Source organism: Mobula hypostoma, chromosome 9 (assembly GCF_963921235.1).
Source record: "Mobula hypostoma chromosome 9, sMobHyp1.1, whole genome shotgun sequence".
Taxonomy (NCBI): Eukaryota; Metazoa; Chordata; class Chondrichthyes; order Myliobatiformes; family Myliobatidae; genus Mobula; species Mobula hypostoma.
Window position 1 is genome coordinate 19,977,501 of NC_086105.1, and position 27,946 is coordinate 20,005,446.

Genomic DNA, 27,946 nt, shown 5'->3' on the forward strand with positions numbered 1-27,946 from the left:
TCTCTCCCCTCTCTCTCTCCCCCTCTCTCCCTCTCCCTCCCCCCTCACTCTCACACTAACTCTCTCCCTCTCTCCCTCTCTCCCTCCCTCTCCTCCCACCTCTCCCCCATTATGGTGTTATAGTCTGCCGCATCGCTATTTTCCAAGTTCCATCACTCAAGATTCAGCAACAGCTCGTCCCTCACCAATGAGAGAGAGGGATTAGCATCCAAGTTCAGGGTTCCCAACAGCTGATCTGCTGTTCCTGACATTCCGCTTTCTCCCGCAACACTTCAGTCGGTGGCACCGGCTTAGATTTGGCTCATCCCTGGGGCCACAAAGCTTTATAATCCCAAAAGCATGCCCGTCTTCTAGGCTGCATCCTTGGGATATTGAAAAATACCCATTTGGCAAGCTGTGGGAACAGGTTCCATTGCTACAGAAACAGAAGTTTGAGTGTAGCTGTAGGTTAGGTCTGCAGCAGAACCCCATCCACCATGAAAGGGAAAAAGAGAGACATTATAGATGGGAATTAAGCTGTTTCCACAGATGAGCTCACTGTCAAGTGCCATTGTAACTCCACCCCATTCCATGTACTTTGAGGTGCCTGCTGTCGGTCTGTGTTGCAGACAGAAATTGAAAGGCTCAGATCACTGCTGGGTTTGTAATCTTACTCTTTCAGCATTCTTTTCAGCCAAAAGCTTCGGTGCCACATTAAGACCATGGTGAATTTCATAATCAGTATCTGTCTTCATAAAGTGATGGTTTCCAAGATGCATGTAGTATGCCAGATTTTCCAGGATCTCGTTGTGAACTTTTGTTGTGGTATGGCAATGGGTTACACCAGGGGCAGGTTTGTGCAGTACTTTTATTTTTCAGAAGTTATATGTGATGCCCCTTTTTTTATATGCGTTAGAATTTGTGCATGTGCAAACAATGTCTCCTGCAGTTAAAAAACTCCAGTTGGAGTGGCTTTGCATAGGTAGTGCATGCATAGGTTGAACACTTTTTCTTCAGGATGAGCTCTCCTTTAGTGTGAGATCTATCTGAACATTATTGAATACTGCAACTATTCTCCTTGTGCCATTGCTAATATTTTGAACGTTAACATATTAAAGTATCATCTTTTATAGTGAAATAACTGGATCACTAAATCAAATGCTCAGTTCTTCTTGTTTTTGGTAAACGCTGTGATAAATCTGCTAGTCGATACAGTGGAGGGGGAGGACGAATGGGTGTCTAAAAATACCATTTGTCAAGAATTGATTCTTAACATAATCTGAAGTAATGAAGTAATACTGAAGATACAGTGCTCTGTAATGAATTGTTATCCATTTATTGTAATGCAGCAGTGGGACATGAAATGGTACGATATAAATAAAATGTATGCAGTAACTTAAAATTACACTCTGCACCGTAAATTTAAATTTTAACTGATCACCAACTTAGAGGAATAGTACATTAATCATTACAGTAATGCAGCAATTTAATGTCTCTATGGTGCTGTAATACTTTTATGCCTCAGGAGGGCAATCTTCAACAGCAGTTATTGATGGTGAAGGAGTAGAGCTTGAAGGTGCAACGCATGCAGTAGAACCGTTCTTTTTTAGATTATGAGGACTATTATTGTAGTTCTGTGTCATTTTTCAAAAGTCTGACTGCCTAAAACTAAGCTGCCCTTTCTTGAGAAAATTATGGATAGCATACAGTTTCATCAGTTTGTGGCCAAAATAGCTGGAATTCTTCTCAAAGTTTTGAATGTTTGCAGATCTCTTGCAATATTTTTAGATGTTCAGATTGGTTATCATCTTCCTCAGAACTATGATCTGTTGCAGTGGCTTGATCAGAATTATTCGATCTTCATTTAAAACTGAAGTAACTTTTACATTGCCATTAGTATTTACACATCCTCCAATCAGATTCAATCATTAAACAAGAATTAGCCATCTGACCAGTCAAGGCTGCTCCACTGTTCAATAAAATCAGGATTTATCTGGCCTTTACCTCATAACTTTTAATTCCCCTACTATGCAAAAATCATATCTAACTGTGTCTTAAATATACTTAATGATAGAGCATCTGTTGCTTCTCCTGGCAGAGAATTCCACGGATTCATTAATCTCTGGGAAAAGCCAAAAATTTTGAGGCTATACCCCTATTTGAGTCTCACCAGTGGAGACAACTTTTCTGCCTCTCTCATATTTATCTCTTTCTTAATTTTACATGTTTCTATAAGATCTCCTCTCATTCTTCTGAATTCCAGCGTGCATAGTCCCAAACTGACTGCCTCATCTCCAGGATCAATCTACTGGGGGACCTCCTCTGCAAGGCCTCCAAGGCCAGTGTTGCGTCTCAAGTAAGGAGACTGGAACATCATGCAGTGCACTAGGTGCAGTGTCACGTACCCTGTACAGTTGCAGCATAATCTCCTTGTTCTTAAATTCAATCCCTCTAGCAATGGCCAACATTCCATTTGTCTGTTTAATAACCTGTTACGCCTGCAAAACGACCTTTTCTGATTTATGTACAAGAACTCCCAAGATTGCTTGCTGCAGTCTTTCACTATATAAATAATAGCCTGTTCTTCTATTTTTGCTTCCAAACTGGAAGATCTCACATTTACCATTATACTCCATCCACCAGACTGCCCACTCACTTTGTTATCAAGGTCATTTAAATCCTAAATTGACGACGGCTAGATTTTCCTCTGGTTGAACCAATATTACATTGAAGTCTGGAGCCAAATCATCTTGCAGAAGCTCATGCTAGACCTCATGGAGCAGTTTATTGGCTGGTAGTTGGTGATAGTGCTATTAACGTCATCAGCAACATTTTGCTGATGATTGAGTGTGCACTGATTTGTTGCAGTAGGACATCCCCAAGTAATTTGTGACTACAGCAGGGAGGTACTACTGCAGTTTACAAGGCCTTGATGAGACCACACCTGGAGTATTGTGTGCAGTTTTGGTCCCCTAATCTGAGGAAAGACATCCTTGCCATAGAGGGAGTACAAAGAAGGTTCACCAGATTGATTCCTGGGATGGCAGGACTTTCATATGATGAAAGACTGGATCGACTAGGCTTATACTTGTTGGAATTTAGAAGATTCAGGGGGGATCTTATTGAAACATATAAAATCCCAAAGGGATTGGACAGGCTAGATGCAGGAAGATTGTTCCCGATGTTGGGGAAGTCCAGAAGTTGGGGAAGGTCATAGTTTGAGGATAAAGGGGAAGCCTTTCAGGACCGAGATTAGGGAAAATCTTCTTCACACAGAGAGTGGTGTATCTGTGGAATTCTCTGCTACAGGAAACAGTTGAGGCCAGTTCATTGGCTATATTTAAGAGGGAGTTAGATATGGCCCTTGTGGCTAAAGGGACCAGGGGGTATGGGGTGAAGGCTGGTACAGGGTTCTGAGTTGGATGATCAGCCATGATCATACTGAATAACGGTGCAGGCTCAAAGGGCTGAATGGCTTACTCCTGTACCTATTTTCTATGTTTCTACATTGTTAGATGACAATGTTGTAACCATCATAGACCAATTTAGCCAAAGACCTTACTTAGTTCTGAAACATAAGTTTTGCATAGATGTTAGTTCAACGCTATTACACTCTGAGTTCTCCCATGGATTGTGTGAATTTTTCCCGGTACTCTAGTTTCCTCCCAGTCTAAAGATGTATTGGAAAGGTTAATTGATCATTCTTATTTGCTCCATGTTTAGATTAAGGTTAATCAGGGCGTGGGGTTGCTGGGGTAGCATTGCTGGAAGGGCCAGAAAGGCCTTCTCCTTGTTGTATCACTGAATGAGTGAACGAACAAAGAAATAGCATTTTCTACTCCACAGTTGTAGGGATCCCATACATTTTTCTTGTATTCAGTTTGTTTAACTGTTTCTTGGAGTGAATCCAGTTGACTGACTGGATCTGGTTTAGTGAGGTCAGGAGAGAAAGTTAAGAGGATCATTTGTTACATTTGGCTGAAGGTAGTTTTTGCAGTTGTTTGCTGGACTGACCCTTATCAAAGATGAATATGTTCGTGGAATTTTCTCTTCCAAAGTAGCACACACAAAATGCTGGAGGAACTCAGCAGGTTAGGCAGCATCTATGGAAGTGCCTCGGCCTGAAACATCGACAGTTTATTAATTTCCATAGGTGCTGCCTGACCTGCTGAGATCCTCTGCCATCTTGTGTGTGTTGCTTTGGGGAATTTCCAGCATCTTCAGACTTTCTCATGTTTATAAATTTCTCTTCCTTTTGTTTAATTGTCCTTCACCATTCATTACCTGGTTGTGCCAGGACCATAAAGTCTTGTTTGGCCATGTGGTTGTAGAACTTCTTAGCTCTGTAGCATTTAGCTTGTGTTATTGGCATGCTTGTTGTCTTGTGCTGGAATTTTCCGAGATTTGAACTTCCTTTTCAGATGTACAGTACCTAGCTCTGCTCTTTTTCTCCCTTTGATCCAGATATGGTTACTATGTTTAATCTTACTTGACTGACATACTAGGGTTAACTATTGTGATGAGAAGACACCTATTGCTGCTGTTGATTTTGTTTTCAAACTCCTGATAGTTTTTGACAACATGTAGAGGAAGGGACTGTCTCAAAAGGAAAAAGGGCTGGTAAAGAGAGAGGACTTTGACTTAAAACACTTAGCAAGAGAACAAAAGAAAAATATATTTTTTAAACCAGTGATTTTTTGTGATCTGAATGCACTACCTGGAAGGATAATTGAAACAGATTCAATAATTAATTTTAAAAGTGAGATGGATCAGTATATTGATGGAGGGTAATGTTTTTGAATAGAAGCTAGTTATATATTACTGGTTGAATAACTTATCCACTGTGCTGTATTAGCTGTTCATTAATCTAAGAATGAAACTTGAATATTTGCAATAGTTTCTCTGCACTTTAGATTTTTTTGTAAAACAATATTTTTATGTTGGATAAAGTAAAAATTTATTGAAAAATATTTCTTCTCGTTTAGACAGAACTCAAAATGTATAATATTTTTTCTTCTGATTTTTCCAGTTGTTCTCATCTAATCACTGAACATCATACAAAAAAGAAACATCGGTCATCACGCTTTAAATCAGGAGCGATGAAAGAGATGCCCAGTAGATCAGACCATTCTGCTGAAGTAAACTTGGGATTTGGAGAACCAGCCATGAATAAAGAGAGTAAGTTTGAGGGAAAATGTCAATAAATATATGTGTATATTATATTGTTTTGAACATATTTCAATATTGTGTAAAAGGATATCTCTGGTCTTGTAAAGTACTAAGAAAATAGGCACTGTGGTTTTAAATTTAGTTTTAAGAACTTTTGTGAAAAAGGATACTGAATAAATCAAATGGTGTAAAAGTAATGGCTGATGTTTATTTGAATGATTTAATGCTAGAAGACAGGATATTTGATTGCTCTTGCAGGATGTGGAAAGGCAGAGAGACCTCCAGTGTCCTTGACAACTGCAATTGCGAGAAGTGCATCCAGCTGCAGCTTCTAACAATCTGAGTTAAGGAATTGTAACTGGAACTGAATGAACTCCAGTTCATCGTGGAGGCTGCGGGGCTGATAGATAGGACAAATAGAGAAGTAGTTACACCCATGGTGCAGGATACTGGAAACAGCGTGACAGTCAGGAAAGAGAAAGAGGTTAAGCAGCCAGTGCAGAGTACTCCTGTGGTCATTCCTCTCTACAACAGATATACCACTTTTGATACTGATGGGCTGAATTACCTATCAAAGGAAAGTCACAGTGGTCAGGTCTCTCGCACTGAGTCCGGCTCTTTGAGGCTCAGGTGGGAAGGGAGTATAAAGGCGAGCTGTGGTGATAGGGGATTCATTAGCTACGGCAACAGAAAGGAGGGTTCTGTGGATGAGAACGAGATTCCCAAAAGGTATGTTGCCATTTGGGTGCCAGAGTCCAGAACATCTCAGATGAAGTCCTCAGCATTCTTAAGGAAGAGAGTGGTCATGCCCACGGAGGTACCAATGATACAGGCAGGACGTATAATGAAATTCTACGAAATGAGTTCAGGGAATTAGGTGCTACGTTAAAGGGAAGAACCTCCAGGATTGCTACCCGTGCCAGTGAGGTCAGAAATAAGAAAATCATACAGTTTTAATACATGGGTAATGAGTTGGTGTAGGAGAGAGGGCATCAGATTTTTGAATCATTGGGCTCTCTTCTAGGGAAGACGGGACCTGTACAGAAGGAACGGTGTGCAACTGGAGGGGACTAATATCCTTGTGGGAAGGTTTGCTGGTGCTACGTGAGTGTGGGGGAGTGCTCAACTAGAGTTACAGGGGTTGGGGGGATTAAAGGAGGAGGAGTTGTGTTACTAGTTAAGGAAAATGTCATGGCAGTGCTCAGTCAGGACAGACTGGAGAGTTTCGCGAGTGAGATGTTTTGAGTGGAAATGAGAGTAAGAAAGGTATGACCACATTAATGGAGCTAGATTACAGACCACCCAACAGTCCAAGGGATTTAGAGGAGCAAATGTGTAGACAGATCACAGACTGTTGCAAGAAACGTGAGGTTGTTATAGTAGATGATTTTAACTTTTTACATATTGACTGGGACCCCCATACTGTAAAAGGAGTAGATGGGGTAGAGTTTGTCAAATGTGTTCAGAAATTTTCCTTCATCAGTACATAGAAGTCCCAACAAGAAAATATGTGATACTTAATCTGCTATTAGGGAATGAGAGAGGGCAGGTAACAGAAGTTTGTGTAGGGATATACTTTGTATCTAATGACCATAATGGCATTAGTTTCAAAGTAAATATGGAAAGAAGGTAAGTCTGGTCTGTGGGTTGTGATTCCAATTTTGATGGTATCAGATAGGATCTGACAAATGTTGATTGGGACAGGTTGTTTTCTGGCAAATGTGTACTTGGCAAGTGGGTAGCCTTCAAAAGTGAAATTTTGAGAATACAAGTCTTGCATGTGCCTGTCAGAATAAAAGGTAAACATAACAGGTTTGTTTGTTTTTAATGGAGGCTTGGTTTCAGGAAAAAAGGAGGTGCATAGCAGGTATAGTCAGGTGGGAACAAATGAGGTACTTATGGAGAATAAGAAATGCAAGAGAGCACTTAAGAAAGAAATCAGGAGGGCTAAAATAGGACAGGAGGTTGCCCTAGCAGACAAGGTGAAGGAGAATTCTAAGAGCTTCTACAGATACATTAAGAGCAAAAGGATTGCAACGGACAAAATTTTTCTGGAAGATCAGAATAGTAATCCATGAGCAGAGCCAAAATAGATGGAGGAGATCTTAAATGATTGTTCTGCATCTGTATTTACTCAGGAGGTGGATGCGAAGTCTTTAGAAGAGAGGCAAAGCAGCATCAACTTCATGGACCCTATGCAGATTACAGAGGAGGAGGTATTAGCTGTCTTGAGACAAATTAGTGTGGATAAATCCCCTGGGCCTGACATGGTATTTCCTCAGTCCCTGTGGGAGGCAATTGCAGAAATTGCAGGTACCCTAGCAGAGGTACTTAAATTATCTTTAGTGACAGGTGAGGTATTGGAGGATTGGAGGATAGATAATGTTGTTGCGCTGTTTAAGGAAGACTCTAAAAATTAAGCAGAAAATTATAGGCTGGTGAGCTTGACATCAGTGGTGGGAAAGTTATTGGAAGGTATTCAAAGGGACCAAATATGAGTATTTGGATAGACATGGACTCATTATGGATAGTGAACATGGCTTCATGCAGGTAGGTCATGTCTAATCAATGTTAGAGTTTTTGAGGAAGTTACCAGGAAAGTTGATGAAGGGAAGACAGTGGGTGTTGACTACATGGACTTTAGCAAGGCATTTGACAAGGTCCCGCATGGGAGGTTGGTCAAGAAGATCCAGTCGCTTGAAATTCAAGATGAGGTAGTGAGTTGGTTTAGAAGTTGGCTCTGTGGGAGAAGCTAAAAATGATAGTAGATGGTTACCTCTCTGGAGTGCCGCATGGATTGGAATTGGGTCCATTGTTGTTTGTCAACTATATCAGTGATAAGGATTATAAGGTGGTTAACACCAAGATTGAGGGTATAGTGGACAGTGAGGAAGACTATCAGAGCCTGCAACGGAATCCAGACCACCTAGAAAAATGAACGAAAAGTGGCAGGTGGAACTTAATGCAGACAAGTGCAAAGTGTTGCACTTCAGTTGGACCAACCAGAGTAGATGTTACACAGTGCACGGTAGACCACTGAGGAATACAGGTACCTAATTCATTGAAGTGATGTCACATGTAGATAGGGTCATAAAGAAAGCTTTTAGTACAACATAAAATACTCTGCAGATGCTGGGGTCAAAGCAACACTCACAACATGCTGGAGGAACTCAGCAGTTCGGGTAGCATCCGCAGAAACGATCATTTAACGTTTCGGGCTGAAGCCCTTCGTCAGGACTGTACATTGGCCTTCGTAAATCAAAGTATGAGGAGAGGAGACGGGATGTTATGTTGAAGTTGTAGAAGTCGTTGGTGAGGCCTAATTTGGATAATTGTGTGCAGTTTTGGTTATCTACCTACAGGAAAGATGTAAATAAGGCTGAAAGAGTATAGAGAAAAAAACTTACAGGGAAGTCACTAGGATTGGAGGATCGGAGTTATAAGGAAAGATTGAATAGGTTCGGACTTTATTCCTTGGAACATAGAAGATCAAGAGGAGATTTGATAGAGGATACAAAATTATCAGCGGTGTAGATAAAGTAAGCCAGTGGTGTGGTGGCATCAGCACCGGACTTTGAGGCGATTGGTGTTGGGTTTGAATCCTGCCAGCTGCTGGCACACTTTCCATCCATGCTGGGTTGTGCATCAAGTTAGTGACTCGGTCTTGTTTAAAAAAACAGACAAAATGCTAAAGAAACGGCAAAGTTGCTGCCTGAGGTACGGAGAAGTATAACAATAGGTGGGGTGAAAGCAAGCCACCTTTTCCCCACTGACGTCGGATGGAACTACACTAGAGGTCATGGGTTAAGGGTAAAAGGTGAAAGGTTTAAGAGAAACATGAAGGGGGAACTTTTTCACTCGGAGGGTTGTGAGAGTGTGGAACGAGCTGCCAGGCAAGTGGTGCATGTGAGCTCGACTTCACTTTTTAAGAGGTTTGGATAGATGCATGGATAGTAGGGGTATGGATGGCTATGGTCACTGTGTAGGTTGATGGGAGTAGGCAATTTAAATGGTTCGGCGTGGACTAGGTGGACCAAAGGACCTGTTTCTGTGTGTACTTTTCTGTGACTGTAGGTTTTTGCTGATATTTCAGTTTGGTCAGTGATTTCTTTTCCTGGGCCAATTCTTTCATTCAGAAAAGTGCACAAATAGTGCATTTAAGGTTGGGTGAGGGGGTGAGGGGGTAGAGGGGGAGAGAGAGAGAGAGAGAGAGAACAGTGTTGGGGTGTGGTGTTGAGGTGGATAGTGACGGTTAGAAAAGAGATGAGTTGTGCAGTAAAAATTGTAGAAAATGGGTTCAGTGTAAGGGGTTGAGGGAAGCTGGCAGTAGTGTGAGGGGGGATAGGTGTAAGAGAACAACGAGGATTTATACCCGTTCTCTCTTCCCATATCTCTACTAGTACTCCTTTTTGTCTTCTACCCTATTTTATCCTTTCTGCTTCTCCAGCTATCACTCTTTTAAGCTTGGACAAAGCTGTTTAAAATCCAAAAGGACAAGCTTTTGATTAACTTGACTGATTCTTTCAGAAGGGGTTGAAGGTCAGCACCTTGTTAATTTTTCTTTATGAAAAGAAGTGGCATGTTTTGAGATTTAAGATTAGAAAGGTTTGAAGAGCTGGAGTTTCAAAGCCATGGTCTTGGGACAGATTCAAAAGATATAGTTGACATGAACAAAATTTCTAAAGCAAACTGGTGTGATGGTGATTGGAATTAAGTTAGGATGGTGAAGGTCAGAGCATGGCTCGGTGGATTTATAGGCAAGTATGATTTTAAATTTGACCATCTAAAGAATGGGGGATTGATTTTGTGTGCAAGAAGAAATGTAGAGAAAATCAAGACTTTGTGAATTATGTAGTTGGATAAATACAATATATTGCATTTATTTCCCAAGCAGCTTCAATTAATTTGTGATAAAGGTACTTCTGCATAATTCTGTTCATTGAGGTGTGTTAAATGTGAGATGTTTACAACTTAAGGCAGGAGAAGCCTTCACATAGAGATGAGAATGGATTAAATAATTGGTCAGGCAGCACTGTTTGAAAGATAAATGATGATTAAATTAATAAATTTTAAAGATATTATGGATGTCATGAAGTTTGAGGTAATAAAGTCAGAAAATCATCCTCATGTTCCGTAGCAAAATTTTCACACTGATATTTTTATTACTATGATTTGGATCTGTATTCCTCCTCTGGAAGCAAAGTTGTCATTTGCCATGAGTCGATAACTCGAGTGCATAAACATTAAAGCTGCAAGAATACACTTGAGTTCCTTATTGCCTTACCTTTAATACAGTGAGATAATTAGAGTTGTTAGTGACTACTAACAGCAATTCTCTCCTGCAAAAGACTGCACATATCCAGTTCTCCTGTAGAGTACATTTGAAATCCTGAATCAAAAGGCATACAAAGCAAAAATAATGCTAGTAGTCTGGTTAGACAATTTTGCAGAGCCATACATTGAGTTGATTGACTTGCCGGAGCTCTGAATTTTGAAGTGGAAAGATCTGCAGATGCTCCTACAATTGTCACTTTCACTGAGCATCCTTGTCATATGGTGAATGTTGTCTCCGAAATTATCCCAGCCATGCCACTTTGGGTGAGTCTATCCAAAAGATTTGAATGATTTGCTTGATTTGTGTTTTTTTTTCACCCGTGCTTGAGAATGTCACTTATACATTCTTCACCCAAAAGTTTGATGTATCTTGCACCTATTCTCATCTAAATGTTGTTTCCACATCTGCATGCATTGTCAGAAATCTGCAAAGTTAATGTATGATAAACAATGGGAGACTTAGCTGGTCTGTTTCCTCTACCATGAGTGGTAGTGGTATCTATGTTAAGAAAATCCCTATTTTTCTGTCTCAAACTCCCATCAGGGAATTGCTTAAGCCAAGTGGAAAGTTCTTTCACTAGTATTGGATCTTGCTTCGATTGGACTTTTGTAGAAGCTGATCTTCGTGTTTTGCGGTTTTTTAATGCTTTGAATGTGCAGTGTTTTTAATTCAGCAACCAATATCAACATTAGTAAATCAAGAGCTGTGTGTTATGATTAAGTTTCATGGCTAATTGCATACTTTTATCCTAACCACTGACAATGAAAAGAATCTGGTTGAAAGAAATGGAACAATAATTTCATGCACTGTCCTGGATTCTAATGCTTCAGCATGATTTTGTTTAAGTTACTCTGGAAAGATATATTTATCATGGCTCTAGCGACAAATATTTATTCATTAGTTTCCAGAAAGCTGTTCATTGTGAAAAATGAAGAAGCTCTCCACTCTGAGTAATTGTAATATCTGCTTTGGACCCACATTTCCATCTTGTTAAGTAACGTCAAATCAAGACCCAGGCAACTCAAGTGTCTATTTCAATAATCGCACAATCTAGAAAAAAAAACCTTTTTAGATGATGTTTTCCTGTTTGTCATTTGTTTCGAGCTATGTTTAGAGTTCTATTTTCCCTTGTTCCTGATTTTTTTTCATCTATTCCTTATGGGCACTCCAGTCGATATAGAATATCAGGAGAGTCCTAAACTGAAGTCAAGAACAAGACGTTCTGTAAAAGGTAGTATTAAATGTGACATCTACCTTTTGTTCCCTTTTGCACAGTATTAACTTTGTGAATGTAAAGAATTGGATTTTCTATAAACAATTGCTGTATGGCATGGATTGTATAACTTTCAGAAGATTTGAACTGTGACCAAATTAATTTTGACGATCAAAATTATATTTTATTCTGTTTTCTCGGACTCTTATGTCTATTTGGAGGCGGAGATGGGAATGTAGTACCATTTGCCATCTTGTTGAACAACAGAATATTCCTATGTTTTATTGAGCTATTTTTCCATCTATCTTGTGTCTATAACCAGAAACTTGCATATCAATTTATTTTATTAGATATAAATCTAAAAATATATTTCAATATGCTTCTCATTGGTCCAGTATTTATAACACACATCTTTCACCCCCCTCTGTTAATCACCTGCTGCAAAGTGCCAGACTTTTCCATATCTCTGGTAGCACCTTTTAATTGTAAGTGATAGCACAGAAAGGTGCCGGTAGTGGGAAGGACTAGAGTGAATGTCTTCACAAACTCTGCCACCAATGGTTATTAGGCAGGTAAACCTACCTAAGTGTTACGAATGCTTCTGACGATAAGAAATGTCCAAAATGTTCCGGTGCTATCAGAAATTAATAAAATTAATGGCCACATTTTACTGTCCACCATTGAACTCTGAGAGATCCAATGTTACAGAGCAGTCATGGAAACATTGGCAAACCTTTCCAGTGTGCTTAGGACTTATGCTGAGCTTACTGGCAGTTATATGAAGAAACATCTGCTATTCCACCTGAAACAGCTGGTAATGTCCTAAGTTTATATAAACATAAGGATCAAAAACAGTTCTCTGTTCTTTGCATTAGATATATATTTATATTCCATTGGTGTTACAAAATGAAATGAAATGCTGATTTTTTTTTACACATTTAGCATTTTCATTCATTTCCAATATCCGTAATAACTGCAATTTGTAGTCATAACCACTCAGCAACAAATACAAAATTTATTCTCATAGCCTTTCATTACATCTTTTGCTAATTCATTTAAATCTGATTCTTGTTCTTGAACCGTGTACTAGTAGAGCCAACTTCTCTCAGCTTGCTGTATTTAAAAACATTGCGACCTCTATTTCCATTAAATCTCTCATGATTTCTTTGCTAAAGGAGAGCTGACCCACTTGTCTAATGTAATCTTATACTGGTTGACCACTACAAATCCGGAATGATTGGGACCTGTGTAAGTGCTGGATTAGTGATTTTGCCCAATCTTAGGTGGTTAGGTTAGGATTAAATAAACTCTTCTAACCCACTTAATAATCTCACACCCTTGGACAATATAGAAAAAAGAAATGACAAATGAAAAGCAAGTGAAATTTATTGAAGTACAGTTCAGGCAAAATACCATAAGACCATAAGACAAAGGAGCAGAAGTCGGCCTTTCGGCCCATCGAGTCTGCTCCGCCATTTTATCATGAGTTGATCCATTCTCCCATTTAGTCCCACTCCCCCACTTTCTCACCATAAGCTTTGATGCCCTGGCTACTCCGATACCTATCAATCTCTGCCTTAAATACACCCAATGACTTGGCCTCCACTGCTGCCCGTGGCAACAAATTCCATAGATTCACCACCCTCTGGCTAAAAAAATTTCTTCGCATTTCTGTTCTGAATGGGCGCCCTTCAATCCTTAAGTCATGCCCTCTCGAAATAGAGTCCCCCATCATGGGAAACAACTTTGCCACATCCACTCTGTCCATGCCTTCCAACATTCGAAATGTTTCTATGAGGTCTCCTCTCATTCTTCTAAACTCCAAGGAATACAGTCCAAGAGCGGACAAACGTTCCTCATATGTTAACCCTCTCATTCCCGGAATCATTCTAGTGAATCTTCTCTGTACCCTCTCTAACGTCAGCACATCCTTTCTTAAATAAGGAGACCAAAACTGCCCACAGTACTCCAAGTGAGGTCTCACCAGCACCTTATAGAGCCTCAACATCACATCCCTGCTCCTATAATCTTTTCCTCTAGAAATGAATGCCAGCATTGCATTTGCCTTCTTCACTACCGACTCAACCTGGAGGTTAACCTTAAGGGTATCCTGTACGAGGACTCCCAAGTCCCGTTGCATCTCAGAACTTTGAATTCTCTCCCCATTTAAATAATAGTCTGCCCGTTTATTTCTTCTGCCAAAGTGCATAACCATACACTTTCCAACACTGTATTTCATTTGCCACTTCTTTGCCCTTTCTTCCAATCTATCCAAGTCTCTCTGCAGACTTTCGGTTTCCTCAGCACTACCAGCCCCTCCACCTATCTTCGTATAGTCAGCAAACTTAGCCACAGAGCCATTATTCCATAATCCAAATCGTTGATGTACAATGTAAAAAGAAGCGGACCCAACACGGTTCCCTGTGGAACACCACTGGTAACCGGCAGCCAACCAGAATAGGATCCCTTTATTCCCACTCTCTGTTTCCTGCCAATCAGCCAACGCTCTATCCACGTATGTAACTTTCCTGTAATTCCATGGGCTCTTAGTTTGTTAAGTGGCCTCATGTGTTGCACCTTGTCAAAGGCCTTCTGAAAATCCGAGTATACAACATCCACTGCATCTCCCTTGTCTAGCCGACTGGTAATTTCCTCATAATATTGTATTAGGTTTGTCAGGCAGGATTTTCCTTTAAGGAATCCTTGCTGAGTTCTGCCTATCTTGTCATATGCCTCCAGGTACTCTGTAACCTCATCCTTGACAATCGACTCCAACAACTTCCCAACCACCGATGTCAAGCTAACAGGTCTATAATTTCCTTTTTGTTTCCTTGCCCCCTTCTTAAATAGCGGAGTGACATTTGCAATCCTCCAGTCCTCTGGAACCATGCCAGAATCCATCGACTCCTGAAAGATCATCGTTAACGCCTCCGCAATCTCCACAGCTACCTCCTTCAGACCACGTGGGTGCATTCCATCTGGTCTGGAGATTTATGTACCTTTAGACTATTCAGCTTCCTGAGTACTTTCTCTGTCGTAATTGTGACTGCGCACACTTCTCCTCCCTGCCACCCTTGAGTGTCCGGTATACTGCTAATGTCTTCCTCAGTGAAGACTGATGCAAAATACTCCTTCAATTCCTCTGCCATCTCCTTATCTCCCATTACAATTTCTCCAGCATCATTTTCTATTGGTCCTATATCTACTCTCACCTGTCTTTCACTCTTTATATACTTGATAAAGCTTTTAGTATCCTCTTTGATATTATTTGCTCGCTTCCTTTCATAGGTTATCTTTTCCCTCTTAATGACCTTCTTAGTTTCCTTTTGTAAGCTTTTAAAAACTTCCCAATCCTCTGTCTTCCTACTAATTTTTGCTTCCTTGTATGCCCTCTCCTTTGCTTTTAACTTTGGCTTTGACTTCTCTTGTCAACCACAGTTGCATCCTTTTTCCATTCGAAAATTTCTTCTTTTTTGGAATATACCAGTTTGCACCTTCCTCACTTCTCGCATAAACTCCAGCCACTGCTGCTCTGCTGTCTTTCCCGCCAGTGTCCCTTTCCAGTCAACTTTGGCCAGTTCCTCTCTCATACCACTATAATTTCCTTTACTCCACTGAAATACCAACACATCAGATTTCGGCTTCTCTTTTTCAAATTTCACAGTGAACTCAATCATGTTATGATCACTGCCTCCTAAGGGTTGCTTCACCTCAATCTCTCTAATCACCTCCGGTTCATTACACAATACCCAATCCAGTACAGCCGATCCCCTAGTAGGCTCAACAACAAGCTGTTCTAAAAATCCATCTCGCAGACTTTCTACAAATTCTCTCTCTTGAGATCCAGTGCCAACCTGATTTTCCCAATCCACTCGCATGTTAAAATCCCCCCACAATTATCATAACACTGCCCTTCTGACAAGCCTTTTCTATTTCCTGTTGTAATTTGTAGTCCACATCACTGCAGCTGTTTGGAGGCCTATAAATAACTGCCATCAGGGTCCTTTTACCCCTGCGATTTCTTAGCTCAATCTGTAAAGATTCTGCACCTTCCAGTCCTATATCACCTCTTTCTAATGATTTAATATCATTTCTTACCAATAAAGCCACGCCTCCCCTCTTTCCTACCTTCCTATCTCTCCGATATACCGTGTATCCTTGGACGTTCAGCTCCCAGAGACACACATCCTTTAGCCAGGTCTCAGTGATGGCCACAATATCATACCTGCCAATCTGTAGCTGTACGACAAGATCATCCACCTTATTCTTTATGCTGCATGTAATTAAGTATAACACCTTAAGACCAGTATTTGGTACTTTTCGCTTTGATTTTACTGCAACTTTATTGCACTGCAACTCATCCCAATGGCTACAAATTTGCCCCATCACCTGCCTGTCTTTCCTGACATCTTTACGGCTCACTATCTTGGATTTATTTCTGCTTTCCCCTTCCTCCGCTCTGTCATTCCGGTTCCCATCCCCCTGCCAAATTAGTTTAAACCCTACTAACAGCTCTATTAAACTTTCCTGCCAGGATATTGGTCCGCTTCGGGTTCAGGTGTAACCTGTCCTTTTTGAACAGGTCAGAAGAGATCCCAATTATCCAAGAATCTGAAGCCCTGCCCCCTGCACCAGTCTCTCAGCCATGCCTTCATCTGCCTGATCCTACTATTCTTGCCCTTGCTAGCACGTGGTGCAGGTAGCAATCCCGAGATTACTACCCTGGAGATCCTGCTTCTCAGCTTCCTTCCTAACTCCCAGAAATCTGTCTTCAGGACCTCTTCCTTTGTCCTATCTATGTCATTGGTACCAACATGTACCAAGACAACTGGCTGCTCACCCTCCCCCTTCAGAATATTCTGGACCCGATCCGAGCCATCCCTTACCCTGGCACCTGGGAGGCAACACACCATGCAGGTATCTCTATCAGGCTCACAGAATCTCCTGTCCATTCCCCTGACTATGGAATCCCCTATGACTACCGCATTCCTCTTCTCCCTCCTTCTCTCCTGCACAACTGCGCCAGGCTCAGTGCCAGAGACCCGGTCACCGTGGGCATCCCCTGTCAGGTCATTCCCCTCAACAGCATCCAGAACAAGATATTTGTTGCTGAGGGGGACAGCCACCGGTGTGCTCTCCACTATACGGGCATTTCCCTTCCCTCTCTTGACAGTGAACCAGTTTTCTAACCCCTGTAGCCTAGGGATGACTACCTCCCTGTAGCTCCTATCTATTACATCTTCACTTTCCGTCATAAGCAGTAGGTCATCAAGCTGCAGCTGCAGCTCCAGATCCCTAACACGGTCTCTGAGGAGCTGCATCTCAGTGCACCTGGCGCAGATGTGGCCATCAGGGAGGCTGGAGGTCTCCCAGGATTCCCACATCTGACACCCTGAACAACGCACTAACCCTGCAGGCATGCTATCTAATTCTAGATGAATGAAACAGGAAAAATAAGTCTACTCACCCACTACCTCGCCAAACAGGTGAACTTATTAAACTGTTAGCTCGTACAGTTAGCTGTGAGAACCCTGCTGTTCCTGTCTGTCCGGGCCAACTCGCAAAAGGGAGGATGGGAGAAAAAAAGAGTTGGTGCTTCACTCTGCCCTCTTCCCATTTTCCGCCAAATCCTGTTGAAGCCAAAGCCCTACACTCTGCTACCGCTCACTCCACTGCCCGCTGTACAGGGTGGTCTCCTTTTTAAACTCTCCGCGCTGTCCTGTTGACGTCACGTGCCTGCGACTTGCAATGTATCTGTGTTTACTTACATCATGACGCAGAATTTAAACCACTTTATGAGAACTTTATCTAGCTGTGAACATCTTCCATTTTTCATTGTTTTCCTTATGCAGATCTGTTTTTATTGACTTGCTGTTAGCAAAGAACTGGAGCAACTCTTCTTGCTAAGCAACACACATCAAAGTTGCTGGTGAGCACAGCAGGCCAGGCAGCATCGCTAGGAAGAGGTACATTTGACGGAGAGAGAGAGGAAGAATGTGTGTTTCTAAATAAATAACGGATCGGGTACGAGGGGAAGGTAGGGCATTAGCAGAAGTCAGAGAAGTCAATGTTCATGCCATCAGGTTGGAGGTTACAGAATATGTTAATTGCATAAACACTGCTGCAGAACATCTCAGGATATATATTGTTTAAATGAAAGAATGCCTACTTCCCCTCTTTCTGACTTCATTTCTTTTTATCATCTTGCTGATAAGTGCTTAGCTTTCATAGACTTTTTGTTCAGCAGCTGCTGCTAATTATCATGATCAAAGTTATCCAATTAATTCAAGCAACACACATAAAAGTTGCTGGTGAATGCAGCAGGGCAGGCAGCATCTCTAGGAAGAGGTACAGTCGACGTTTCGGGCCAAGACCCTTCGTCAGGACTAACTGAAAGAAGAGGTAGTAAGAGATCTGAAAGTGGGAGGGGGAGGGGGAGATCTGAAATGATAGGAGAAGACAGGAGGGGAGGGATGGAGCCAAGAGCTGGACAGGTGATTGGCAAAAGGGATATGAGAGGCCTAGGGAGAAAGAAAAGGGGGAGGGGGAGAAAAGCCCAGAGGATGGGTAAGGGATATAGTGAGAGGGACAGAGGGAGAAAAAGGAGAGAGAGAAAAAGTGTGTGTATATAAATAAATAACGGATGGGGTACGAGGGGGAGGTGGGGCATTCGGGAAATTTGAGAAGTCAATGTTCATGCCACCAGGTTGGAGGCTACCCAGATGAAATATAAGGTGTTGTTCCTCCATCCTAAGCGTGGCTTCATCTTTAGTCATAGTCATACTTTATTGATCCTGGGGGAAATTGGTTTTTGTTACAGTTGCACCATAAATAATAAATAGTAATAGAACCATAAATAGTTAAATAGTAATATGTAAATTATGCCAGTGAATTATGAAATAAGTCCAGGACCAGCCTATTGGCTCAGGATGTCTGACCCTCCAAGGGAGGAGTTGTAAAGTTTGATGGCCACAGGCAGGAATGACTCCCTTTGACGCTCTGTGCTGCATCTCGGTGGAATGAGTCTCTGGCTGAATGTACTCCTGTGCCCACCCAGTACATTATGTAGTGGATGGGAGATATTGACCAAGATGGCATGCTACTTAGACAACATCCTCTTTTCAGACACCACTTGAGAGAGTCCAGTTCCATCCCCACAACATCACTGGCCTTACGAATGAGTTTGTTGATTCTGTTGGTGTCTGCTACCCTCAGCCTGGTGCCCCAGCACACAACAGCAAACATGATAGCACTGGCCACTGCAGACTCATAGAACATCCTCAGCATCGTCCAACAGATGGTAAAGGACCTCAGTCTCCTCAGGAGATAGAGACGGCTCTGACCCTTCTTGTAGACAGCTTCAGTGTTCTCTGACCAGTCCAGTTTATTGTCAATTCGTATCCCCAGGTATTTGTAATCCTTCACCAGGTCCACACTGACCCCCTGGATGGAAACGGGTCACCGGTACCTTAGCTCTCCTCAGGTCTACCACCAGCTCCTTAGTATTTTTCACATTAAGCTGCAGATAATTCTGCTCACACCATGTGACAAAGTTTCCTACAGTAGCCCTGTACTCAGCCTCATCTCCCTTGCTGATGCATCCAACTACGGCAGAGTCATCCGAAAACTTCTGAAAATGACAAGACTCTGTGCAGTAGTTGAAGTCCGAGGTGTAAATGGTGAAGAGAAAGGGAGACAAGACAGTCCCCCGTGGAGCCCCAGTGCTGCTGATCACTCTGTCGGACAGAGTGTTGCAAGCACACGTACTGTGGTCTGCCAGTCAGGTAGTCAAGAATCCATGATACCAGGGAAGCATTCACCTGCATCGCTGTCAGCTTCTCCCCCAGCAGAGCAGGGCAGATGGTGTTGAACGCACTGGAGAAGTCAAAAAACATGGTCCTCACAGTGCTCGCTGGCTTGTCCAGGTGGGCGTAGACACGGTTCAGCAGGTAGACGATGGCATCCTCAACTCCTAGTCGGGGCTGGTAGGCGAACTGGAGGAGATCTGAGTGTGGCCTGACCGTAGGCCAGAGCTTTATAGTAGAGGAGGCCGTGGATAGATATATCAGAATGGGAATGGGATGTTGAACTGAAATGTGTGGCCTCTGGGAGAAAACAACTTTTCTTTTTGTTTCTTTATATCGTTATCTGTAAAGATCCAATGTTATACAAGTCACATATGCTTTTCACAGGCACACCACCGTCGAGTTTTTTCAGAACTTCCATCTTTCTTGTATAGATAACGTATGGTGTTTGTGCTTTACACCATGAGAAGCACTTCCTTTATTCAATTAAGACATGACTGGGACTGAATAAGCACAGGTTATAAAAATAAGTGCAGAATAACACAGGGGACCGACTTGCTTCTTTTGAAGACCATGCAAACAGCTGATTCTGCTAATGGGGCCACCAAAACCGTGGCGATGGGTTGGTGCAGCAACATGAGAAATTTGAACTTAGGCAGCCACAAATTGTGTCCGAACCAGTGGTGAAACCGGACCACTGATTGCCGGATTCGAGGTGGTCAACCTGTAATTGAAATTCATTTTTCCTGGAACCAAAATGTGGTAACCGGAATTGGATTCAATGTTCCAAATGTGGCAATATTGTAGCAATCTAAACTAATTTCTGTGCCTCTAGTAATGAAGCACAGACTCACACGTGCTTTATTAACTGCTGTTTCAATGCATGATGCTACTTTGAAAGATGTACATTGCTTACGCATATATTTTATTACCATAAAGTAAGTCAGAACAAACTGACTAGTGGAGAAGAGCATTGGCAGTTGATAGCTGGTAGTTGATGTCTTACTAGCAGATTTTTTTGCCTGACTTTAAAAGTATTGCAGTGTAAAATTGAGTTCTGATAATGGTGAATAGATTCTATCTCCTGTACTATAGCATTGGAGAGGGATAGGAACAGACAAGTTGGAAGAAGGAAGTCTGAGAATCAGAGCGGGAGTGTAGAGGAAGCCATTTTTGAATTTTTCAGTTTTTATTCCATCGGCGTTCAGCAAGGCGGGACTGCGCAGGCGTGTGACATCGGGCAGTGAAGCGCGGAAGATTTAAAAGGAACACAGCCTCGTGCAGCGGGCTGCGTAGTTTGCGGGCGGCAGAGTGAGCCGGGAGCAGAGTGAAGGCTTAAGGGCTTTGGCTCAACGGGCTTAGGCGGAAACGGGCGAGGCGAGGAAGGTTTGGTATTCATTTTTTGTTGTTTTTTGAGGAGAGGGGCAGTATGAGTGTGAGGGCAGTTTGTTGTTCTCGGTGCCGGATGTGGGAGGCCCTGGAGACTCCAAGCCTCCCGGACGTCCACATCTGCGCCAGGTGCGCCAAGATGCAGCTCCTAAGGGACCACGTTAGGGAACTGGAGCTGCAGCTCGATGACCTTCGTCTGGTCAGGGAGAGTGAGGTGCTGATAGAGAGGAGTTACAGGCAGGTGGTCACACCGGGGCCACGGGAGGCAGACAAGTGGCTCACGGTTAGGAGGGGGAAGGGGAAGAGTCAGGTAATAGAGAGTACCCCAGTGGCTGTGCCCCTTGACAGTAGGTACTCCTGTTTGACTAATGTTGTGGGGGACAGCTTACCTGGGGGAAGCGGCAGTGGCCATGCCTCTGGAACAGAGTCCGGCCCTGTAGCTCAGAAGGGTAGGGAAAGGAAGAGGAGGGCAGTAGTAATAGGGGACTCGATAGTAAGGGGGTCAGATAGGCGATTCTGTGGACGCAGTCCAGAGACCCGGATGGTAGTTTGCCTCCCTGGTGCCAGGGTCAGGGATATTTCTGATCGTGTCCAAGATAACCTGAAGTGGGGAGGGTGAGGAGCCAGAGGTCGTGGTACATATAGCTACCAATGACATAGGTATGAAAAGGGAAGAGGTCCTGAAAGGAGAATACAGGGAGTTAGGAAGGGAATTGAGAAAAAGGACCACAAAGGTAGTAATCTTGGGATTACTGCCTGTGCCACGCGACAGTGAGATTAAGAATGCAGTGAGGTGGAGGATAAATGCGTGGCTGAGGGATTGGAGCAGGGGGCAGGGATTCAAATTTTTGGATCATTGGGACCTCCTTTGGCGCAGGTGTGACCTGTACAAAAGGACGGGTTACACTTGAATCCCAGGGGGACCAATATCCTGGCGGAGAGATTTGTGAGGGCTACTGAGGTGACTTTAAACTAGAATGGTTGGGGGGTGGGAATCAAATTAAGGAGAGTCGGAGAGAGGAGGTTAGTTCACAACAGGGGGATGGGAACAAGTGCAGAGAGACAGAGGGTGTAAAACGAGGGTAGAAGCAAAACGTAGTAAGGTGAAAAGTATAAGTGGCAGGCCGGCAAATCCAGGGCAAAAATCAAAAAGGGCCAGTTTTCAACATAATTTTATAAAGGCTAAGAGTGTTGGAAAAGCGAGCCTGAAGGCTTTGTGTGTCAATGCCAGGAGCATTCGTAACAAGGTGGATGAATTAAAAGTGCAGATTGTTATTAATGATTATGATATACTTGGGATCACAGAGACATGGCTCCAGGGTGACCAAGGATGGGAGCTCAGCATTCAGGGATATTCAATATTCAGGAAGGATAGACATGAAAGAAAAGGAGGTGGGGTAGCATAACTGGTTAGAGAGGAGATTAACACAATAAAAAGGAAGGACATTAACCGGGAGGATGTGGAATTGATATGGGTAGAGCTGCATAACACTAAGGGGCAGAAAACCCTGGTGGGAGTTTTGTACAGGCCACCTAACAGTAGAAGTGAGGTTGGGGATGGTATTAAACAAGAAATCAGAAATGTGTGCAATAAGGTTGAAAGAGCGCAGAGAAGGTTTACAAGGATGTTGCTGGGACTTGAGAAACTCAGTTACAGAGAAAGGTTGAATAGGTTAGGACTTTATTCTCTGGAGCGTAGAAGAATGAGGGGAGATTTGATAGAGGTATATAAAATTATGATGGGTATGGATAGAGTGAATGCAAGCAGGCTTTTTCCACTGAGGCAAGGGGAGAAAAAAACCAGAGGACATGGGTTAAGGGTGAGGGGGGGAAAGTTTAAAGGGAACATTGGGGGGGGGCTTCTTCACACAGAGAGTGGTGGGAGTATGGAATGAGCTGCCAGACGAGGTGGTAAATGCGGGTTCTTTTTTAACATTTAAGAATAAATTGGACAGATACATGGATGGGAGGTGTATGGAGGGATATGGTTTGTGTGCAGGTCAGTGGGACCAGGCAGAAAATGGTTCGGCACACCCAAGAAGGGCCAAAAGTCCTGTTCTGTGCTGTAGTTTCTATGGTTCTATGGTAAAAGAACAGCAGTTATAATGGGTGACTTCAATCTACATATAGGTTGGGTGAACCAAATTGGTAAGGGTGGTGACGAAGAGGATTTCCTGGAATGTATGCGGGATGGTTTTTTGAACCAACATGTCGAGGGACCAACTAGAGAGGAGGGTATTCTAGACTGGGTATTGAGCAATGAGGAAGGGTTAATTAGCAATCTTGTCGTGAGATGGAGAGTGACAGTTAATTCAGAAACAAAGGTTCTGAACTTAAAGAAGGGTAACTTTGAAGGTATGAGACGTGAATTAGCCAAGATAGACTGGCAAATGACACTTAAAGGGTTGACGGTGGATATGCAATGGCAAGCATTTAAAGATCGCATGGCTAAACAACAACAATTGTTCATCCCAGTTTGGCAAAAGAATAAATCAAGGAAGATAGTGCACCTGTGGCTGACAAGGGAAATTAGGGATAGTATCAATTCCAAAGAAGAAGCATACAAGTTAGCCAGAAAAAGTGGCTCACCTGAGGACTGGGAGAAATTCAGAGTTCAGCAGAGGAGGACAAAGGGCTTAATTAGGAAGGGGAAAAAAGATTATGAGAGAAAACTGGTAGGGAACATAAAAACTGACTGTAAAAGCTTTTATAGATATGTGAAAAGAAAAAGATTGGTTAAGACAAATGTAGGTCCCCTGCAGACAGAAACAGGTGAATTGATTATGGGGAGCAAGGACATGGCAGACCAATTGAATAACTACTTTGGTTCTGTCTTCACTAAGGAGGAAATAAATAATCTTCCGGAAATAGGGGACAGAGGGTCCAGTGAGATGGAGGAACTGAGGGAAATACATGTTAGTAGGGAAGTGGTGTTAGGTAAATTGAAGGGATTGAAGGCAGATAAATCCCCAGGGCCAGATGGTCTGCATCCCAGAGTGCTTAAGGAAGTAGCCCAAGAAATAGTGGATGCATTAGTGATAATTTTTCAAAACTCTTTAGATTCTGGACTAGTTCCTGAGGATTGGAGGGTGGCTAATGTAACCCCACTTTTAAAAAAGGAGGGAGAGAGAAACGGGGAACTATAGACCGGTTAGCCTGATATCGCTGGTGGGGAAAATGCTAGAGTCGGTTATCAAAGATGTGATAACAGCACATTTGGAAAGCGGTGGAATCATCGGACAAAGTCAGCATGGATTTGTGAAAGGAAAATCATGTCTGACAAATCTCATAGAAATTTTTGAGGATGTAACCAGTAGAGTGGATAGGGGAGAACCAGTGGATGTGATATATTTGGATTTTCAAAAGGCTTTTGACAAGGTCCCACACAGGAGATTAGTGTGCACACTTAAAGCACACGGTATTGGGGGTAAGGTATTGATGTGGATAGAGAATTGGTTGGCAGACAGGAAGCAAAGAGTGGGAATAAACGGGACCTTTTCAGAATGGTAGGCAGTGACCAGTGGGGTACCGCAAGGCTCAGTGCTGAGACCCCAGTTGTTCACAATATATATTAATGACTTAGATGAGGGAATTAAATGCAGCATCTCCAACTTTGCGGATGACACGAAGCTGGGCGGCAATGTTAGCTGTGAGGAGGATGCTAAGAGGAAGCAGGATGACTTGGATAGGTTAGGTGAGTGGGCAAATTCATGGCAGATGCAATTTAATGTGGATAAATGTGAGGTTATCCACTTTGGTGGCAAAAACAGGAGAACAGATTATTATCTGAATGGTGGCCGATTAGGAAAAAGGGAGGTGCAACAAGACCTGGGTGTCATTATACACCAGTCATTGAAAGTGGGCATGCAGGTACAGCAGGCGGTGAAAAAGGCAAATGGTATGCTGGCATTCATAGCGAGAGGATTGGAGTACAGGAGCAGTGGGGTACTACTGCAGTTGTACAAGGCCTTGATGAGACCACACCTGGAGTATTGTGTGCAGTTTTGGTCCCCTAATCTGAGGAAAGGCATCCTTGCCATAGAGGGAGTACAAAGAAGGTTCACCAGATTGATTCCTGGGATGGCAGGACTTTCATCTGATGAAAGACTGGATCGACTAGGCCTATACTCATTGGAATTTTGAAGATTGAGGGGGGATCTTATTGAAACGTATAAAATCCTAAAGGGATTGGACAGGCTAGATGCAGGAAGATTGTTCCCAATGTTGGGGAAATCCAGAACGAGGGGTCACAGTTTGAGGATAAAGGGGAAGGCTTTTAGGACCGAGATTAGGAAAAAGTTCTTCACACAGAGAGTGGTGAATCTGTGGAATTCTCTGCCACAGGAAACAGTTGAGGCCAGTTCATTGGCTATATTTAAGAGGGAGTTAGATATGGCCCTTGTGGCTAAAGGGATCATGGGGTATGGAAGGAAGGTTGGTACAGGGTTCTGAGTTGGATGATCAGCCATGATCATACTGAATGGCAGTGCAGGCTTGAAGGGCCGAATGGCCTACTCCTGCACCTATTTTCTATGTTGCTAAAAGCGTTTAATTGGAGTAAGGAGAAATATGAGGCTATCAGGCAGGAACTTGGAAGCATAAATTGGGAACAGATGTTCTCGGAAATGTATGGAAGAAATCTGGCAAATGTCAGGGGATATTTGCATGGAGTTCCACATGGGTATGGTCCAATGAGACAGGGAATGAATAGTAGGGTACAGGAACTGTGGTGTACAACAGCTGTTGTAAATCTAGTCAAGACGAAAAGAAAAGCTTAACAAAGGTTCAAAAAACTAGGTAATGATAGAGATCTAGATGATTACAAGGCTAGCAGGAAAGAGTTTAAGAATGAAATTAGGAGAACCAAAAGGGGCCATGAGAAGGCCTAGGTGGACAGGATTAAGGAAGACCCCAAGGCATTCTACAAATATGTGAAGAGCAAGAGGATAAGACGTGAGAGAATAGGACCAATCAAGTGTGACAGTGCAAAAGTGTGTATGGAACTGGAGGAGATAGCAAAGGTACTTAATGAATACTTTGCTTCAGTATTCACTATGGAAAAGGATCTTGACGATTGTAGGGATGAATTACAGCAGACTGAAAAGCTTGAGCATGTAGATATTAAGAAGGAGGATGTGCTGGAGCTTTTGGAATGCCTCAGGTTGGATAAGTCACCGGGACCAGACAAGATGTGCCCCAGGCTACTGTGGGAGGCGAGGGAGGAGATTGCTGAGCCTCTGGCAATGATCTTTGCATCATCAATGGGGATGGGAGAGGTTCCGGGGGATTGGAGGGTTGCGAATGTTGTTCCCTTATTCAAGAAAGGGAGTAGAGATAGCCCAGGAAATTGTAGACCGGTGAGTCTTACTTCAGTTATTGGTAAATTGATGGACAAGATCCTGAGAGACAGGATTTATGAACATTTGGAGAGGCATAATATAATTAGGAATAGTCAGCATGGCTTTATCAAAGGCAGGTTGTGCCTTATAAGCCCGACTGATTTTTTTTGAAGATGTGACTAAAGGCATTGATGAAGGTAGAGCAATAGATGTAGTGTATATGGATTTCAGCAAGGCATTTGATAAGGTACCCCATGCAAAGCTTATTGAGAATGGAGGTCAGTGACCAGTGGTGTGCCTCAGGGATCTGTTCTGTGACCCCTACTCTTCATGATTTTTATAAATGACCTGGATAAGGAAGTGGAGAGATGGGTTAGTAAATTTGCTGATGACACAAAGGTTGCAGCTGTTGTAGATAGTGTGGAGGGCTGTCAGAGGTTAAAACGGAACATTGATAGGATGCAAAACAGGGCTGAGCTGAGGAATGGCAGGTGTTCAACCAAGGAAGTGGTTCATTTTGGTAGGTCAAATATGATGGCAGAATATAGTATTAATGGTAAGACTCTTGGCAGTGTGGAGGATCAGAGGGATCTTGGGGTCCGAGTCCATAGGACACTCAAAGCTGCTGCGTAGGTTGTCTTTGTGGTTAAGAAGGCATACTGTGCATTGGCCTTCATCAGTCGTGGGATTGAGTTTAGGAGCAGAGAGGTAATGTTGCAGCTATATAGGATCCTGGTCAGACCCCACTTGGAGTACTGTGCTCAGTTCTGGTTGCCTCACTACAGGAAGGATGTGGAAACCATAGAAAGGGTGCAGAGGAGATTTACGAGGATGTTGCCTGGATTGGGGAGCATGCCTTATGAGAATAGGTTGAGTGAACTCCGCCTTTTCTCCCTGGGAGCAATGGAGAATGAGAGGTGACGTGATAGAGGTGTATAAGATGATGAGAGGCATTGATCGTATGCATAGTCAGAGGCTTTTTCCCAGTGCTGAAATGACTAACACTAGAGGGCACAGTTTTAAGGTGCTTGGAAATAGGTACAGAGGAGATGTCAGGGATAAGTTTTTTACGTAGAGAGTGGTGGGTGTGTGGAATGGGCTGCCGGTGACGGTGGTGGAGGCGGATACGATAGGGTATTTTAAGAAGCTCCTGGATAGGTACATGGAGCTTAAAAATATAGAGGGCTATGGGTAACCCGAGGTAATTTCTAAGGTAAGGACATGTTCGGCACAGCTTTGTGCGTCAAAGGGCCTGCATTGTGCTGTAGATTTTCTATGTTCTACTGTATTAGAAAGTACCTGTTGAGAATCTTTGTAACATTGGCTCCATTCTGATGACAAGCAATTCATCTAAAATGTTAATCCTGGTTCTATTCCTTGATGAATGCTGACTTGCCAGCAGATATATGCTCCATTTTTTTGCTGTTATTTCTGATTTCTTGAATCCACTTTTCCCTTGTGACTTCCCGAGAGATTAATTCGTCTGAGTCATACGTTTATTTTTCTGTGGTAATTTCATGTAAGATCTTTATACATAATATTGATCAAATGGGGAATTATATCAATGTGTGCAACATTATCAACCTTTAAAAGTGTCTTCCTCCATGTACAAAGAATTTTTCCTCTAATTTCCTTTTAGGCCTGCCACATCTTTGTGCATTCTTATTTTGTTTCTTATGCTTAATGTCAGCTCTTTGCTTCTAGTATTGAAGAATGA

The 27,946-nt window shown here is 42.7% G+C and overlaps 1 protein-coding gene across 1 annotated transcript in view; it reads left to right on the forward strand.

Annotated features, from left to right (window-relative positions):
* The window catches only part of LOC134351547 (ankyrin repeat domain-containing protein 26-like), a 129,153-nt gene that overhangs the window by 24,205 nt on the left and 77,002 nt on the right, over positions 1 to 27,946 (forward strand). Inside the window, exon 6 of the mRNA XM_063057829.1 lies at positions 5,009 to 5,157. Within this exon, the coding sequence (XP_062913899.1) occupies positions 5,009 to 5,157 (149 nt within the window). The remainder of the gene's footprint in view (positions 1 to 5,008; positions 5,158 to 27,946) is intronic.